We start from the raw sequence: 15,495 nt of genomic DNA on the forward strand, positions 1-15,495 counted from the left end.
GTTAAGTCCTTTTGCTACTACTTTGTATAGCACATCACAAGACTGTGATGCAGCTACTGCTGTAAAAAAAAAAAAAAAAAAAAAAAAAAAGATCTGCCTGTGAAAAGACATTTTGCTCAACGTCCGTGTATGTGTATATGTGGCGTGTGTGAATTGTTGGTGTGCACGTCTCACCCTTCTCTACCATTCCTGGCGCTCAGGGTCCATACCAAAGGGTCTAATCTTGCAGGGTAACTTGTCATTCTCTCAGCAGCGACAGACCTGACAGTTGGCAAAATCTACGCTGCCATGATGATCATGGAGTACTACCGGCAGAGCAAGACCAAGCGCTCGCAGGCACTCCGGGATGAGCAGGTAATGCATGTCTCGAGGACGGCTCAACGTAGCCAGCATCTGACCTGTCGGACGATGATCATCACAGTGTGTGTTCATGTTCACACACACCCAGGCTGGGTCTACAGTATGTGCTGATGTGGAATGAATAAGAACATTTAATGAAAAGAGAAATAGGACAAATGAAATTTAGTCTTATGTCCAATCAGGTCCATAAATATTGGCACTTTGACAGAATTGTCGTCTTTTTAGTTGTAAACACCGCCAAAATGTTTTTGCAATAAAACAAACATGTGCTTTAACTGCAGACTTTCAGGTTTAATCCGAGGGGATTTACCTCCAAATCAGGTGCTGTAGGAATTACAACAGTTTGTATAAGTGCCTCCCACTTTAAGTGACCAAAGGTAATTGGTCACTGCTCAGCTGTTCTATAACCATGTGGCCATTGTTTGCTGCCGATGGAAGTGGTTCTTGATGTTGTGACGGCTGACAAAAGCAGAAGAATGAATTCTCCTTTTTTTTTTTTTATACAATCACTTGACCTGAATCAGAATGAGCCCGCCTTTCACTTGCTGAAGACAAAACTAAAGGGAAAATGTCCCAAGGACAAGCAGGAAGTGAAGACAGTTGCACAGCATCATCAGGGATGAAATCCAGCATCCAGTGTCTCTGCATTCCAGACTTCAGGTTGTAATTGACAGGAAAGGATTTGGAACCAAACATGAAAAGTTTGATTTATGATCGTTCATTTGTACAATTGCCTTTGGTCGCTTAAAAAATGAGTTATATATGCAAAATGTTGTAATAATTTGGATGCAAAGCACATTTGTTTCATTTTAAATCCATTGTGATGGTGTTTGGAGCCAAAAAGATGAGAATGGTGTCAATGTCCCAATATTTATGGACTTGACTTTGTTAATTGCCAGCTTTTCAAACGGCCTCCTTGTTGTAGAAATAACAGTGCTGCCATCTGCTGCTTAAAAGGTGTCCCCTTTCTCCATTAACTGTCCTCCATCGAGGTATTTTTTTATTTATTTTTTTTGAGTAAAAAAAAAAGAAATTTGAGGTTTTTTTGGGGCTTAGTGTCAGAATGTCTCTGAATTTACTCACAATTTTTTCAGATTTTGGGTTATTGAGGTCAACTGTGTCACTGAGGATTCCATTTTTCATGGATCTTCATGAGCCAGAAACAACAACTTTTGTGCTTAGAGCTTAGTTTTTAAAGGAGATGTATCAACCTATTTTAAGATTTCTATAGTTAACTATAGGCGTTTACATGATGATATATTACCTTTAGTATAATGGCGATCAAATTTCTTATGAAATATGAGCTATTTTGGCGGCTATTTTTCTAACCCGGAAGTAAGACGCCTGGTTCGCCAAAACGCTACCTCTCCCCATTGTGATTGCCGCGCCCCTTTCACGACGTCATCCCAATGCCAGCAGCGTGCACCACCCACCAACAGTAACTCCTGACTCCTGGAGAAAGTGGGCGTGTGTTTACTTGGCAAGGGCGGTACGGGGATGCTTCCTCACATTGTGACGTCACAATGTGAGGACCCAGTCGTTTTCTTGGATCGAGCAGGGCTAGTGCTTAGGGAAGACGAAAGAGCATGAATGCTTTAAGATGGATCAACGCAGGTGAAATCATTTTAACGTTGCTGAAAGCTTAAAAAACTTGAATCAGCATGATACATCTCCTTTAAGGCCGACATCTACATGTAAATAACATCCTCCAAACAGGCTCTTTTTGGGCTCTTTTAATTGGTTAATTTCTTAATGCTGGTTGCCATACTGCCCTACTATCCATACCGTATATACTCAGCATACTGTACCTCCACCCTCCCTTTGAAATGTCCCACCCGTCGCATTTCTTTGTTATAGGCCTGCATTGTATCATGAATATTTGGATTGTACCTTTTCATGCCACATATTAATGATCTTATAATATGTCTGAGCCATATCCAGAAATCCCTTTACCATGCACTTTTTCCTACCTCCATGGCAACCGTCTTCCTCCTATTCAACCTTTCCTTATTATTATACCACAGTTCTGCCTTGGTATGTAATGCATCACCTGAAACTGACAAAATGTAGACTGCCTGTTATTTGCGTGACTTTGGTATAATGACTGAGTTACCTTGTGTCATGGACCCACTCAAGGGTATAGACATTTTGTCCACAAAGGCATGGTTGGATGCCAGCAGCCCCCACCCACTCTGGTCCTGCTTTGCTCCTTTCCATGCCCCATTTCCCTGTCGGTCTGCCTGATAGCCGGCGATGGCCATGTCGTATATCTTACACAGAATCGAACGCCATTACTGTTTCAGCGCGTGGAACCGCCTTCCCCCACCCAGGACGGGGGTCCGGGCCTCAACAATGCCCTCCCTCCACCTGAGACAACAGAGACAATGAGCAGCCTGTGAGTCTGGATTCTGACAGTGTGTGAAGGAGGATGCGTGTGTGTGTGTGCGCCTGTTTGCGTTTGAGAGTGTGTATTTGTGTGACAGCCCGGTGGAGGGAGGGGTCCCGGAGAGCCACTCATGGGTCACAGCTCGGGCTCAGGAAATGTCGCAAAAGGTCGGAAGCTGGAGTCCTGAAGATGGCCTGGGAAGCATGACCACCTCCCAGGTAGAAAGCTCACGCACGCTTCCCAACGACGGCAGGATGACACACAAACACACACACACACACACATACAGACAGTATTGCATATACATAAAACATCCTAAATCTCAGTTTATGCGATAACTCTCTCGTGTCCAGTCACCATTTGTTTTGCCACCACTTTCACAAGGAATCCCAAAGAACTGTTCTATTCCTGATCAGGAATGGGTGCATTTGTCCCAAACTCCGCTGCTGCCAAATGTCATCATTTTCTCCATCAATCATGAGCACGAAACAATTATTCCATGTGTCTACTTGAGCACAACCTATATACAAAATATAGATGTATGTAGTGTGTCCTCTTCCCTTTGAGTAATGGTCCTCCAGTCATGTTGTCTTCTATTTCAGGAAAATATATATATATTTTTTTGTCTCAGCAGTCAATTCCACTATTTCAGGATTTACCTGTGAGGTCATCAATGTAGGCTTTTTGTTTTTGATTTCACTGCAACTTCCAGTCTGCAGTTTGTGATATAGCGACGTAAGTCTTTTTCTGGCCAGTAGGTGAGCACATTGATGAGGTTAGAAATAAATAAATGCTTTATAGTGAACAAAGGTTGCGTTGCTTTCCACATTTGTTTGACCACCACCTAATGTAAGGTCGCCATAGCTGCTCTATATTAATGTATTTCTTTGAGGTTTCTATAACACTTAATATACCAGTATGTAAAAGTTTATTTGGACAGAGAGATTTTTTTTTTTTTAAAAGATAGAGTACATGATTGGGCCTCCTTGAATGTGCCTAATAAAATGTCCTGTGAGTACCCTCAAAACTAGAATTACGCAGTGGGAAATGGGAAAGCTCGTCATTATACTCAGTCATCTGATCCTCTCATTGACTACATTCCCTTGTTCGTACGACCCTTGGTTCTCTGCCTCCGTGGATAACAAGCCCCAGCACCTGTACCTCCCCGATGTCTTGGCAGCCAGTCACACCATCTCCTGCTCTCCTGCTCTGTTTGCAGACGGTAGAGATGAGAGAGATGGGGCAGGATGGTTACTCGGATACTGAGCACTTTCCACCAATGGAAGGCCACGGCAGGGCCGCTTCCATGCCCCGCCTACCAGGCGACAACCAAGTGAGCAGCATTGTCACCTCTCCAACCTTCTCCCTCTGTTTCCCTCCTCATTTTGTCCCCCTTCTCATCATTTTTTTGTCTGATCATATAGGTCTTTGCTAAACGATTCATTGCTGTGGTTCATGACAGTTACTGACCCTCGTGATACGTTTGAAATGAGATTGATCAAAGAGCAAACGTCATCTGGTGTAAACATTGAATATTGTTTCAGGGTTGTTTATTTTGGATTGTAAAGAACCATAGCGAGGCAAAGTCCGACCTTTAGAGCTCTTCTTCTCCCGTTGTGTTCTCTCTTCCTCCCATATCTTCCCTCGCATGTGATTGTCCTTTTCATCCAACACCTCCATCCATTTTGTGTAATTTCACAGTGGTGAGTGCTCTGGTTGTCAATGCTCAAAACATGTCAAAGAGACACAATGTGCGCATACTGTACGCAAATACTTAATCAGACCTTGACTTCTATTTGCTCTCTTGTTTGGTGTTACTATGGCTCTACTAAACTTCAGGTTTTATCTTTCTCCCTTCCTGCTGAAGGTTGATTGTACCTGTGATGAATTTGGACGAGTTTCTCTCGTCCCCAACTAGCATGCGTGTGTGTGGGCGTATGTTGCCGTTCACCCTGCTTCGATCAGACTGTCATACCGTGTGTGTGAGAGTGTGTGTGTGTGTGTATATATATCTTGTACGTATATTTTATCATTGCTTTTGTGACCATGGCGTCGGTTGTGCATGTTCATCGTGACTGTCTATAAATCACTGTTTTGATGTCTTTCACCTGCCGTGTGGTAAGTGTTTCTCCTCCTTCGCTGCTGCTTTTTGAGCCATTTTGAGATGCACCTCCAACTACACTATTTCCCCCCTCTATCTTTCTTCTCCACCATTGTGAATATATTCAACTTTATTGTTTTTTTTATTATTTCTATTTATTAATTTTTTTATTATTTTTGGTCTCCCGTCCCCATGCTCCTCTGTTGTCCCGGTTCTGCTTCATTTGTGGCTGTATGCGTGTGTTTGTGTGCGTGCGCGCGTGTATGTTTTGTGTGTTTTCTCTGTGCTCACACAGAAGCGGAGGAAGGGGAAGCAGCGTGGCAGTCACCTCAGTGTATGTACCCTGTCTTCCCTGTCTTGCTTTTCCCGCTCTTCTCATCTCCTCTCTGTCACTCTGACGTGGTCTTAAGACGCATTCCCACCAAGATGTTCGATTTGGTTCCGTTTGGATCAGTAGGAAGTTGTTTGCATTTCCATTGTAAAGGGTACCTGCTGCTATGCTAGCAACTGCAGTGGTACGATATCAAAAGTTTGGCGTTAGACACTTGTAGCCCGCTAATTGGTAGTTGGAGCCTCAGACAAGAATGGGCTGAATCATTCTTAAACAAACCTTGTATTATAATAATAATAATAATAATTAAACAGAAACATGCCTAGAACAACATTGTTCCTCTTCTTTGGTGGTTTCACTGTTGCACTGCCATGCTATGACTTCACGCTATTTGGAAGCTATTCACAATCATTCACTTGAATGTATGCGGTGCGATACATACAGTGCCATGAAAATGTATTATTTGCCCTCAAATGGTCAAATTCATACTTTTTCCCCACTTACATGTTTAGGATCACAAAGCAAATGCCAAATCAAACAAACCAGACATATCCAAGTAAACATAGAATGTTGCTTTTATTCATTAAGGGTAAAAAAACAATTCAAAACCTCATTTTGAATGGCAGAAAGTTGCTGAAACGCAAGTACACTGGATACAATTTTCAACGGATCTTCCACAATTCTCAGGGATAATTGCTTTCGTATAATAATAAATAAAGCAGTTGTGTAGGATTAGTAGACGGGATCAAGTGTAATTCATTCTTGTTCTGCCAGACGTACCGTATCTGTGGTCACCTTGCAGGGACTAGTTCACGCAACAATAGTTTTCTACGTTGTTCTGATGACAATTTGTGTCCGTCTCATTTTATTAAGACGAGCGTTTGTCCACATTTCATGAATTGAAGCTCCTTCAGCATGAGCTCATCTGGTGACACTTTCACAAGTGATCTTCGCCTCTTGAGCTACTTGGCTGGGTGTAGATTTGTAGCACGTTGCCTCTTGCCATTAACAACAGTGCCACTTACAAACTGGTGGGGTCTATCCGTCTCTTTCTGCTGCTGTTTGTTCTCTCTTCGTCTATGCCTCCATGCCGGTGTGCTCGTCATGAATGTTTTCCTTTATTTTATGTCTCCATTCATACCTGCCTACTAGCATGCAAATTTGGATTGACTGTAAGCTGGGCTGTCCATGGGAGCATGTAGTGAGTGTGAAATGAGGGGGGACGTAAGAGGAATGACGTGAGTGGAAATGTTGGGATTGTCAGTGGCACCACTCCGTGGAGGTCAGATAATATGGTGCTTAATATGTATACACTATATGGACAACATTTACTTCATTAATATATTAGTCCAATTGGACAATTCATTGCTTCCAACGGTGGACTTTGGTGTGGAAGAACATATCAAGCACCTTTAAACTATAATTTATTAGTTGATGGATATAAATACTTTATCCTCAAGTTCAATATAATGTTTTTATAATGTATTAATTTGTTCATAGTTTAGCTATGGAAGGTTAACCAGCTGACACTGATCTGGTACATTATGCAACAACACTGACCTAATTAATGGCAAGCCTGATATTTAATTTGACTGATTTTTATTAATGTGATTAGGGAGTAGGGAAAGAGTGACAGATTCTGAACACAGCCTAAGTCTATGTTTTTATTTTCCATTCCCCGTAAGTGTCTTCAGCAGGTCTCCCAATACTTTTGTCCATATAGTGTACTTTACATACCAACTTTGTAGGCAATTTAGGCACCATTGTCTCTGTCCTGCTGTCTTGATCGACACGTCGAGTACGCAGGCAAGCCTCCACGTGCCCGCATGCCCGGAGCAAAGCACGATGTACAGAGCAGGAATACTGGAGTTTCTTACAGCCTGGAATGTGACATGTTCATGGGGGGGTTATGGGAAACGAGGATGGACTAATGATGCAAGTCACACTGACCCTTCTATCCCTTTGTTTTTTGTTTTTTTTAAGAATTTACAGAAGCATGAAGGCATGGCTGTTTGCCATCATCTCTGATTTTCTTTGTGGTTTTTTTTAAATTTTTTTTTTAAATATTTTTTGCATTCCTTCCCTCTAAGCTTTTCACAGTGTTATGAAGGGGCTTTACTGGAATATTTGGAATGATGCAAGGGGAAAGTTGGAGCCGGTTGTGCATTAAGTTTAAAAATAGATCAAAATCCAATACATGCAAACATACACAAGATTCAACACTTAAAACGAATCTCCCAGCATACGTCCCTCCTTGTTTCTCCCGTAGACCATCAGTGACAACAGCCCCATGAAGCGCTCGGCCTCATCGTTAGGTCACAGCAGGTCAGGACGTGGCAGCAGAGACAAAGGAGGCCCAGATGCCTACAACATGGAGCGTGTCATACCGGAGGAAGGTCGTGCCTCCAGGCACGGGCACAGGAGAAAAGAGCGCAGTCATCGGGCTTCCGAGAGATCGCTGAGTCGCTACACAGAAGCGGACACAGGTTAGGGGCGTCACAGAAACGCGTGGACACACGCATATTCAGGAATGTCATACTTTGATGAGGGTATCCTGCCATCCAAACAATAGCAATCATTAGCACATGATGGACCTTCACATAGCAACATGATTCTATTAGCAAGCTGAGTGAAATGTTTAACACATACTGTATATTTGAAATTTCTGAAATCTTTTTATGTCAGTTAATATTTCTCTATTACAGGAGCTTGACAGCATCATTGGAAACAAGACAAAATGCTGGTTGTAATGTCACTGAAGAGATGACAGCAATTTCAGGAACTTGTGCAAATTGTTCAATGTGATCATGAATTAGAATACACATGATCATAATTTCTCATTTTACCAAATGACTTGTAGTGGACAGTAAAACCCTCTGAACATGTTTTATTTAGTATTGTTTAAACACTGAAGTTGTGAGAGCAGTATGTTGGACATGCCATAATCAAAACAAAACAAAAAAGTGATGTGAAATGAATAAAATGGCTTTTAAGAGACTTATCAATGTGCAACTGTTTGGCCACATTTAATTAGACCCCAGAGTTGAATTATTCTGATCTATATTTTGCTAACTATATTTTCAATTAACTACATTAATTTGATGCTGTACTAATGCTCTGCGCTTGGGTTCTGGCACAGACACCCAGTCAGGTGACCTGATGTCCAGGGACAGGGATCGGGACAGAGATCGTGGCCGGTCCAAAGACCGCAAGCACCATCACCATCATCACCACCACCACGGTTCCGTGGACAAAGAACGTTACACCGCGGAGCGAGGTGGCGAATACGGCCGCAAGCATTCTCGTGACAGAGAGCCTGACAGGGAGAGGGAACGAGAACGGGACCCGAGGTGGTCGCGATCCCCCAGCGAGGGTCGTGACTGCATCACACACAGACAGGTGGGCTTCTGGTTATTTGATGATCACACATATGATCATAATTTGAGTTTGGATTCCCCTCATATTAAGCAAAGTGATGGTAAAACATTTTAATCTGCTCACAATTTTCAGTCGGTGTGCGCATACTCGGAAACGTGCAAATCCAAGTAAATATTTGATTAAAAGTGTCATTTATTGGCATATCAATTCATTGGCTAATAGGATCCAGTACAAGAGCTGCATCAAGAATTCTGTCTTTCCAAAGATAGTGATGTTCAATTTTGATTTAGAGAGTTATTCAACATGTTTATGAATGTGGATAGTGTTCACAAGAGTGTATCATTGTGCGATCTAATATTTGCTGCTGTCATGAAGCGAAATAAATTAACCAAGAAGGCAAAGTGCCAACTACAACAACCAAACATAGTGTTGAATGCGTACTCCTCTGACATCATCAATCAAAAGTGCGCATTATTGTCTTTATAACGGATGTTTGCTACAGCCTTTGTATTTTGCTGGTGCGCAAATGCTGTGGCTGGTGAATGGATGTTACAGATATGAGATGTCACCTATAATTTGTCAACAACTCAACACATATGCATACAATACTGTATATTTGTTCACTGGAATGCCTTATCCAATTTCCTAGCCCTCACTCCCTTTTCCTCCATCCCAACATCATTTACGTTTGGTTAAAAAAAAACTAAAACGTTAATGATGTACAGTATGTATGCACTGCAACTCTAAATTTACTTTTCCAACCAGTAAGAAAGCATAGAAAGTGTATGTATATATGTATATATATATGTATATGTATGTATATATATATGTATATGTATGTATATATGTATATATATATGTGTATATATATGCGTATGTATATATGTATATATATATGCGTATGTATATATATATGTATAAAAAAAGCACCCAGACATTGAATAGAGGTGACAATTATGCCACATAGCTTCTGCAGATCGAGGAAACGGAAGTAGTTTTGCCACACCTCCCCAACACTCAAACATAAGTTGCGTTCAAGAGTGGCAGTGTATTTGTATTTGTGTATTTGCTATATTCACCGCTTTAAATTGGCTGCAATTGCGTAAAAAATAGAGACTAAGTGGGTACGGACCATTAGTATCGATTTGTTGAAATAAAAACATGAACTGAACATATTTGGACAGATACAAGGTTTCCACCTGGCTGTGACGATACACATTACACTTTACATTTTTGGGGCTGAACATATGATCCACAGACATCAATCACATTTTATTTATATAGCACTTTTCATACATGAAAATACAGCTGGAAGTGCAATGAAATGTTGCACAGTATGAGTTATAAAACATATCTACAGTCCTTGCATGTATAGATATATACAGTATGTATATACGTATTTATTCTGTACCACAAAGGATGCTCTGGAAATCAACCCTTTTCCTCCTCTTCTTGTTTTCTCTCCTTTGCATGGCATGTCTTTTTCATCCACATCCCTTGCACTGATACTTCACCTTTCTCCACACTCACGTCACTTGTGCTTTTATTGTGCTTGTCTTCTCGTGCTTTTATTATAATATATCCTTTCCTCCTTCTGGCTTCTTCGTCTTCCATCCTTGGCTATATGTTCTGTCGTTGAATTTGTGGTTCGTACTTTTTATTTGCCTTATTTCACTTTTCGTGTAGGGCAGTAGTTCGGTCAGTGGAAGTCCTGTTCCATCAACATCCGGGACTAGCACACCGCGCCGAGGCCGCCGCCAGTTGCCTCAGACGCCCGCGACACCCCGCCCCCACGTTACGTACTCCCCCGTAGTCCGTAAGGCCATGCCCTCACAAACTGCGGGACCCCAAGGCCGTGCCCCGGCCCCTGCGCCCCGCCGATTGTCTCCTGATGTCCCCCAAGGTCCGGTCCCTCTTGCCGGCGTTGCGCCGGCCCACCACGGCATGCCCCGCCAGGCTCATCACCCCCCGCTTCGCTGGGCGGACACAGACGGGGGATCCGTCGAAGGGGACGGCTGCTTTTACAACCAAAACTACGTGCCCCACCATGAACCGCCCGCTCATGAGCCAGGCAGCAACCCCCACCCTCACCCCTTGGCCAGCCACCAGCTGCCACCTCCTCCTCAACCGCAGCCACGCAACCTGCACCCCCTCCCACCACCCCAGCCACACCCCGTAAACAACCCCCACCCCCACCCCTTGCCGCCACACCCGCAGCCAAACCGTACATCACCGAGGACCGTCCACCACGTGCCCCCTTCTACCGCTCCCCTGACTGGGCCCCTTCAGGGTCAAGTGCAGCCCCCCGTCCAGCGTCGCCTACCCAACGGTTACCGCTCTTCGTCACCTTCCACGCACCTACATGGACCCCAACATAGTGGGCCTCACAAGGTCCCGCCCCCAGCGGGACACCCTCGAGGACCCCGCAAGGGTCTGCATGAACCCTATTGCGAGAAGGAGCAGGACGACTGGTGCTAGCCCACAGTAGGCGGACTGACGTGACATCAGCCAGTCCTCGGAATGTCCCGGCAACGCTGGGCTTGACCAGGCGTCAGGAGGAAGGAATGAAACAAGAATGCTCAAACGCGATCAAAGATGGAAAACAGAAAAAATGGACAGAAAGAGGTACCAAACGTGCATTGATGTTCGGTTCATCACATGACAAACTATCGTTTTGGAGGACACAAATAGGAGCGGAGATGCTGCCTCTGGTCAAGAGCTACAGCCACTTACAAGATGTCAAGAGTTGCGACTCAAAGAAAAACAAAAAAGACATAAAAGGTTTTTTGCTTCCTCAAGCTAGCTTGAATTGTTAGCTTGAAAGGAAGTCAACCCCCAACCCATCCAGTCACCTGTTGAATATTGATGAGTTTTATCATCTGTTTTTAAATAAGAACAAAAATGACGACGAGCCCTCCGCCTTGTATGAGGCGAGAGGGTGTGGGTACGAGAGTTGGTGGCGAGGGGGGGGGGGGGGGGGGGGGGGATTGGCCGTCAACCTGGGTAGGCTCGAACCCGAGGTTGTTGAGATCACCCTCCACCTGGAAACAATCTTCACGTTCTCCTCTGCCGTGATGAAGAAAAACTAAGTGATGACGGGTTGAACCACCAAACCAGTTTCCTGCAGCATTTCTTCTCTTACTGCAGCGGCTGCTTCTTCCGCTTCTTCAAAACACGCAAGCTTGAATCTTCTGTTGCACCCCCACACAGCTTTTTTAAGACTTGTAAACCCTGTGTGATCCTGCATGAATGATCAAGATGAAAAAAAAAGATACTACTAGCAACAATGAGAATCTACTGTTTGTAAGGGGGAGGACCATTTTTCTTCCTGTTGTAGCCTGTAGGTTTCTGCACTTCGAGGGTGAAATTACCTTTTGGTTTCTCTCTCTTTCTCCCCCTTTTTGACATTCCTCTCTTTATAACCTCATATTCACTCAAAAAGGTCATAGAGAGAAGTCACGTGTCATTGTAAGTAAGAAAAAAAAAGAAAAAAAAGACTTTTTTGCTTGCGTGTCTCTATGTTGTGTGCCAAATGCCTGCCACTCATACAGATGGAAATGCACTTTTTTCTTCTGAACTTTTCTAACAACGGTGATAATCTTACAATGATAAACTGGCAAGCAGGGTAAATTGGATGTGGCAGCGTTCGACTTTATTGGAAACATTTCCGAGCTCTTCCTGATACTCACGAGGGAAACTGACGGACAGAGAGGTGGAGAATGGAGAGAAACTTGTTTTCTTTGACCATAATAAGGGAGTGCATACATGCAATGCGGTGCATGAGATGGCCCTGCTAGCCTCTTTTCAAACTCTGGGAAGCAGCTATGCCCCATTGCATCATGGGAGATTGATTTTCTTGGACATGTGAGGTGCCCAAAATTATTTTTTTCAGTTAAAGGCTAGACTTGAACCTCCCAAGTTGACCAAAGTCTATTCTGTGACTTCAAATTCTTTCAATTTCACAAAAAAAAAAAAAAAAAAAAGTTGAGATCAGTTATCAGTTCCACTGACACAAGACGTTTACTTGCTAACTCTTCACATAGAGTGTGATTCGGATCCCGATACTTAGGTTGCGATCCGATACGTATTGCGATGCTTAAATGTTATGAAAATATGTATTAAAAAAACTGAGGCATGTGTTCCAAAGTTTTAACTTAAGTGCCATTTGACATTTATTCAAGTGTCACGATTGAAAAGTGAATAAACTGTTTCAGTAACTGTTCCTTATACACAATAGTGCAATAAATAAAACTCCATTTACAGAACTCAACTTTAAGGACCTCAAATGTTCCAAGAGTATGTTATAGAACATGCCAAACATAACATAAGGTATCGAAAGTGTAGATACTTCATCAGCGTATCGATACTTGGTGTCGACATAAAAAGTATCACATCGTGATATATTTTTTCCCAGCCCTAGTCATTACATAATTAAATAGAATTAAAAAAAAAAATAAAACGTTTTTGTCATGCATCTTTTTAATTGTCATTGTGCCGCTGCCCGGCTTAGCCACCTGGGGGCAGTATAAGACATACAGATAAACAGTACTGTATTTACATGGCCATTTGTAATAGCAAACATCAGTTACTTAGAGTTATACTGTATATATGTATTTCCCATCATGTATCATTATTAGCATTAAGCTAGCAGACTAAAGGCTAAGATATGTGCTTGTTTAAAATACATTATAATTCTCATTTTATGTTTAATTCGACCTTTGTTGTGCAGCTTGTATCTATCCAGAATTTTGGTTCTTGCCTTAGGGGTGATTGACGTTGGAGGTTCCACTGTATTTCAATTTTTTGAGTTTGATAGAAAGAACCAAGAAGAATGAACCTAGCATTTGTGCAACATTTGATTTTTTTCAGATTAGTTTTATACAGGGTGTCCCAAAAGTCACAATACAATTCACTTTTTCAAGTTGGTTTCAGGTATGATTCTGGCCTAATTGTAAAAGTATTATTCCCTTACCCATGGCTTGCCCGATTGCAAAATTGCGTGCCGCCAAATTGCCAGTGAGCATTTATCTTTTAAAGCACTTGTTTTAACTTTGATTGGTGAATGAAAATGTTTTTACACTTTTTTTTTTTTTACACTTATTACATTAATTTTCATTAGGTATTGGGATGATGGTGGCAGTAGCCAGGTAACAATTTTACAAAGATGCTCCATTGTCCGTCTATTGATGAGTTATGGGCAAGCGAATGATAGGCTTATAAAACGGCAATGCTGTCAAATGCTTTGGGCCTTGCGTATGTTCGAATTATACCTGAAACGAAATACAGGAAAAGGAAGTATATTGTGACTTTTAGGACACACGGTAGAAAAATGAGTTTTGTGGGGTTTCAAATACCTGCTTAGTTTGCTTATGCCCTGGCCTGCTCTGATCCAGAAGCAGTTTGAAAAAACATGACATGTCCGGTATTTTCCAAATTCCCATCCTGCAATGAGGCAGTTCCACCTGTGACCTTCACGATAGCGTCCCTCGGCCCACACACAAAACATTTGAGCTCATTCTGCCACGAGTACCAGTCTGCCTTGTCTGATTCAACCCACACAGGCAAGTAAACAAGGTCACTCAAGGTCACAGTCAGGTGTAGAAAAGATGTCGGGGCTTTGTTGTGGTCCAAGAAAACACCAACGCTTTGTATCACTTATGTGTATATAGTGAATTTCTTTCTGTGTGTTTCTACGTGTGCCTCTAACTAAAACATTTTACAACACCACTGTCAGCATTTTTAGCGTTATGTGTAACTGTTATTTTCTGTTTTATCACATATTGACCACAGAATGCACCCCAGGAAAGAAAAAAAAAAAAAAAGATAAACCTATCAGTGTCTTTCCAACCTCAGCGGAATGTCACGGACAAGTATTTTTTCACAACACTTTGGAATGAGATAGCACACAAGATATGTAGCGAATACTTTTGGTGTGTGTATGCGTGTGTGTGAGCGCACAAATGTGTGAGGTATTGAGTGATATTTTTCCTAATTTTTGATTGGTTGCATTCTTTCTGCCTCTAAAAAAAAACGTTGTGGGTGTGTATGTTTGTGCTGCAGTCTATTCGTGTTTGTGTGGCACAACCCTTGACATCCCACCTTAATTGTGGGGACAGTGTTCTTTGGGTGGATATTTTGATTGGTCCACACCTAAAATAAAAAAATGGTGTGTGTGTGTACGCATGTGTGAGTTGTCAGTATGAATGGAACTGCAAAGCTAAGATCACTCACCATCTGTTTTTTTTTTGTTTGTTTTTTTTGTCTATGCTGCAGTGAAAGCCACACTAATTAACCACACCAAGTCTTCAAAGAGCAATGTAAAGCCGCAAATGAGAAGAAAACAGTTTTTTTTTTTAATAGAAATGTTTGAAAAAAAAAAAAAAAAACTTTTCAAAATATCTAGTTCAAGAACTGCATGTGCTATGTGCATGCCACACTGTGGGTTTAACAGTCATCTTCAGGACATAAAAGAAAAACAGACTAATGAATTCATAGATATTGAAAAAAGATATATAAATAGATGTTTTTAAAAAGCAACCTTTTTTTTCTTCTATTTTTGAAAACAAAAAAGATTATAAAAAAGGACCAAAAAAAAAAAATAAGGGATCAAAACTACAAAAGACACTTTGGTGAGAGTCTATTTTTTTTCCTTGTTACGGGCTCAAGGCACAACACAATGTTGAATGTTGAAGACACCACAGAATATGGAAAAAAAAAACACAGAAAAGAAGTGCAGATCCAATGATGATGATGATGACGATGATGTGTTTTGCCGATATTTGTCGTGTGTGGAGAGAAGTACCAAATTGGATCATACTTGGCTGTGGGACCTCTGATCTCTCACTTACTCCGTCCTTTTCTCTCCTTTTCTCTCTTTCCAACGCTGTCTCTTTCACACTCTTATCTCTCATCACTAACAACCTATCTCACCACGATTTC

At 42.0% G+C, this 15,495-nt stretch overlaps 1 protein-coding gene across 16 annotated transcripts in view; it reads left to right on the forward strand.

Annotated features, from left to right (window-relative positions):
* The window catches only part of cacna1aa (calcium channel, voltage-dependent, P/Q type, alpha 1A subunit, a), a 65,832-nt gene extending 54,296 nt beyond the window's left edge, over positions 1-11,536 (forward strand). For 6 of the 16 annotated variants that reach the window (XM_086055903.1, XM_086055910.1, XM_086055905.1 and 3 more), the window contains 8 exons: positions 251-354; positions 2,640-2,755; positions 2,844-2,964; positions 3,966-4,079; positions 5,143-5,181; positions 7,448-7,664; positions 8,318-8,577; positions 10,243-11,536. In XM_086055903.1, coding sequence (XP_085912029.1) covers positions 251-354; positions 2,640-2,755; positions 2,844-2,964; positions 3,966-4,079; positions 5,143-5,181; positions 7,448-7,664; positions 8,318-8,577; positions 10,243-11,034 — 1,763 coding nt within the window. In that variant the 3' untranslated portion in view covers positions 11,035-11,536. The remainder of the gene's footprint in view (positions 1-250; positions 355-2,639; positions 2,756-2,843; positions 2,965-3,965; positions 4,080-5,142; positions 5,182-7,447; positions 7,665-8,317; positions 8,578-10,242) is intronic. The other 10 variants (XM_086055906.1, XM_086055904.1, XM_086055917.1 and 7 more) reach the window with 6 other exon arrangements.
* Positions 11,537-15,495: the final 3,959 nt, after the last annotated feature.

This window comes from Filicampus tigris, chromosome 16, assembly GCF_054856515.1.
Source record: "Filicampus tigris isolate MCC_2025a chromosome 16, RoL_Ftig_1.0, whole genome shotgun sequence".
In the NCBI taxonomy this organism is placed as follows: Eukaryota; Metazoa; Chordata; class Actinopteri; order Syngnathiformes; family Syngnathidae; genus Filicampus; species Filicampus tigris.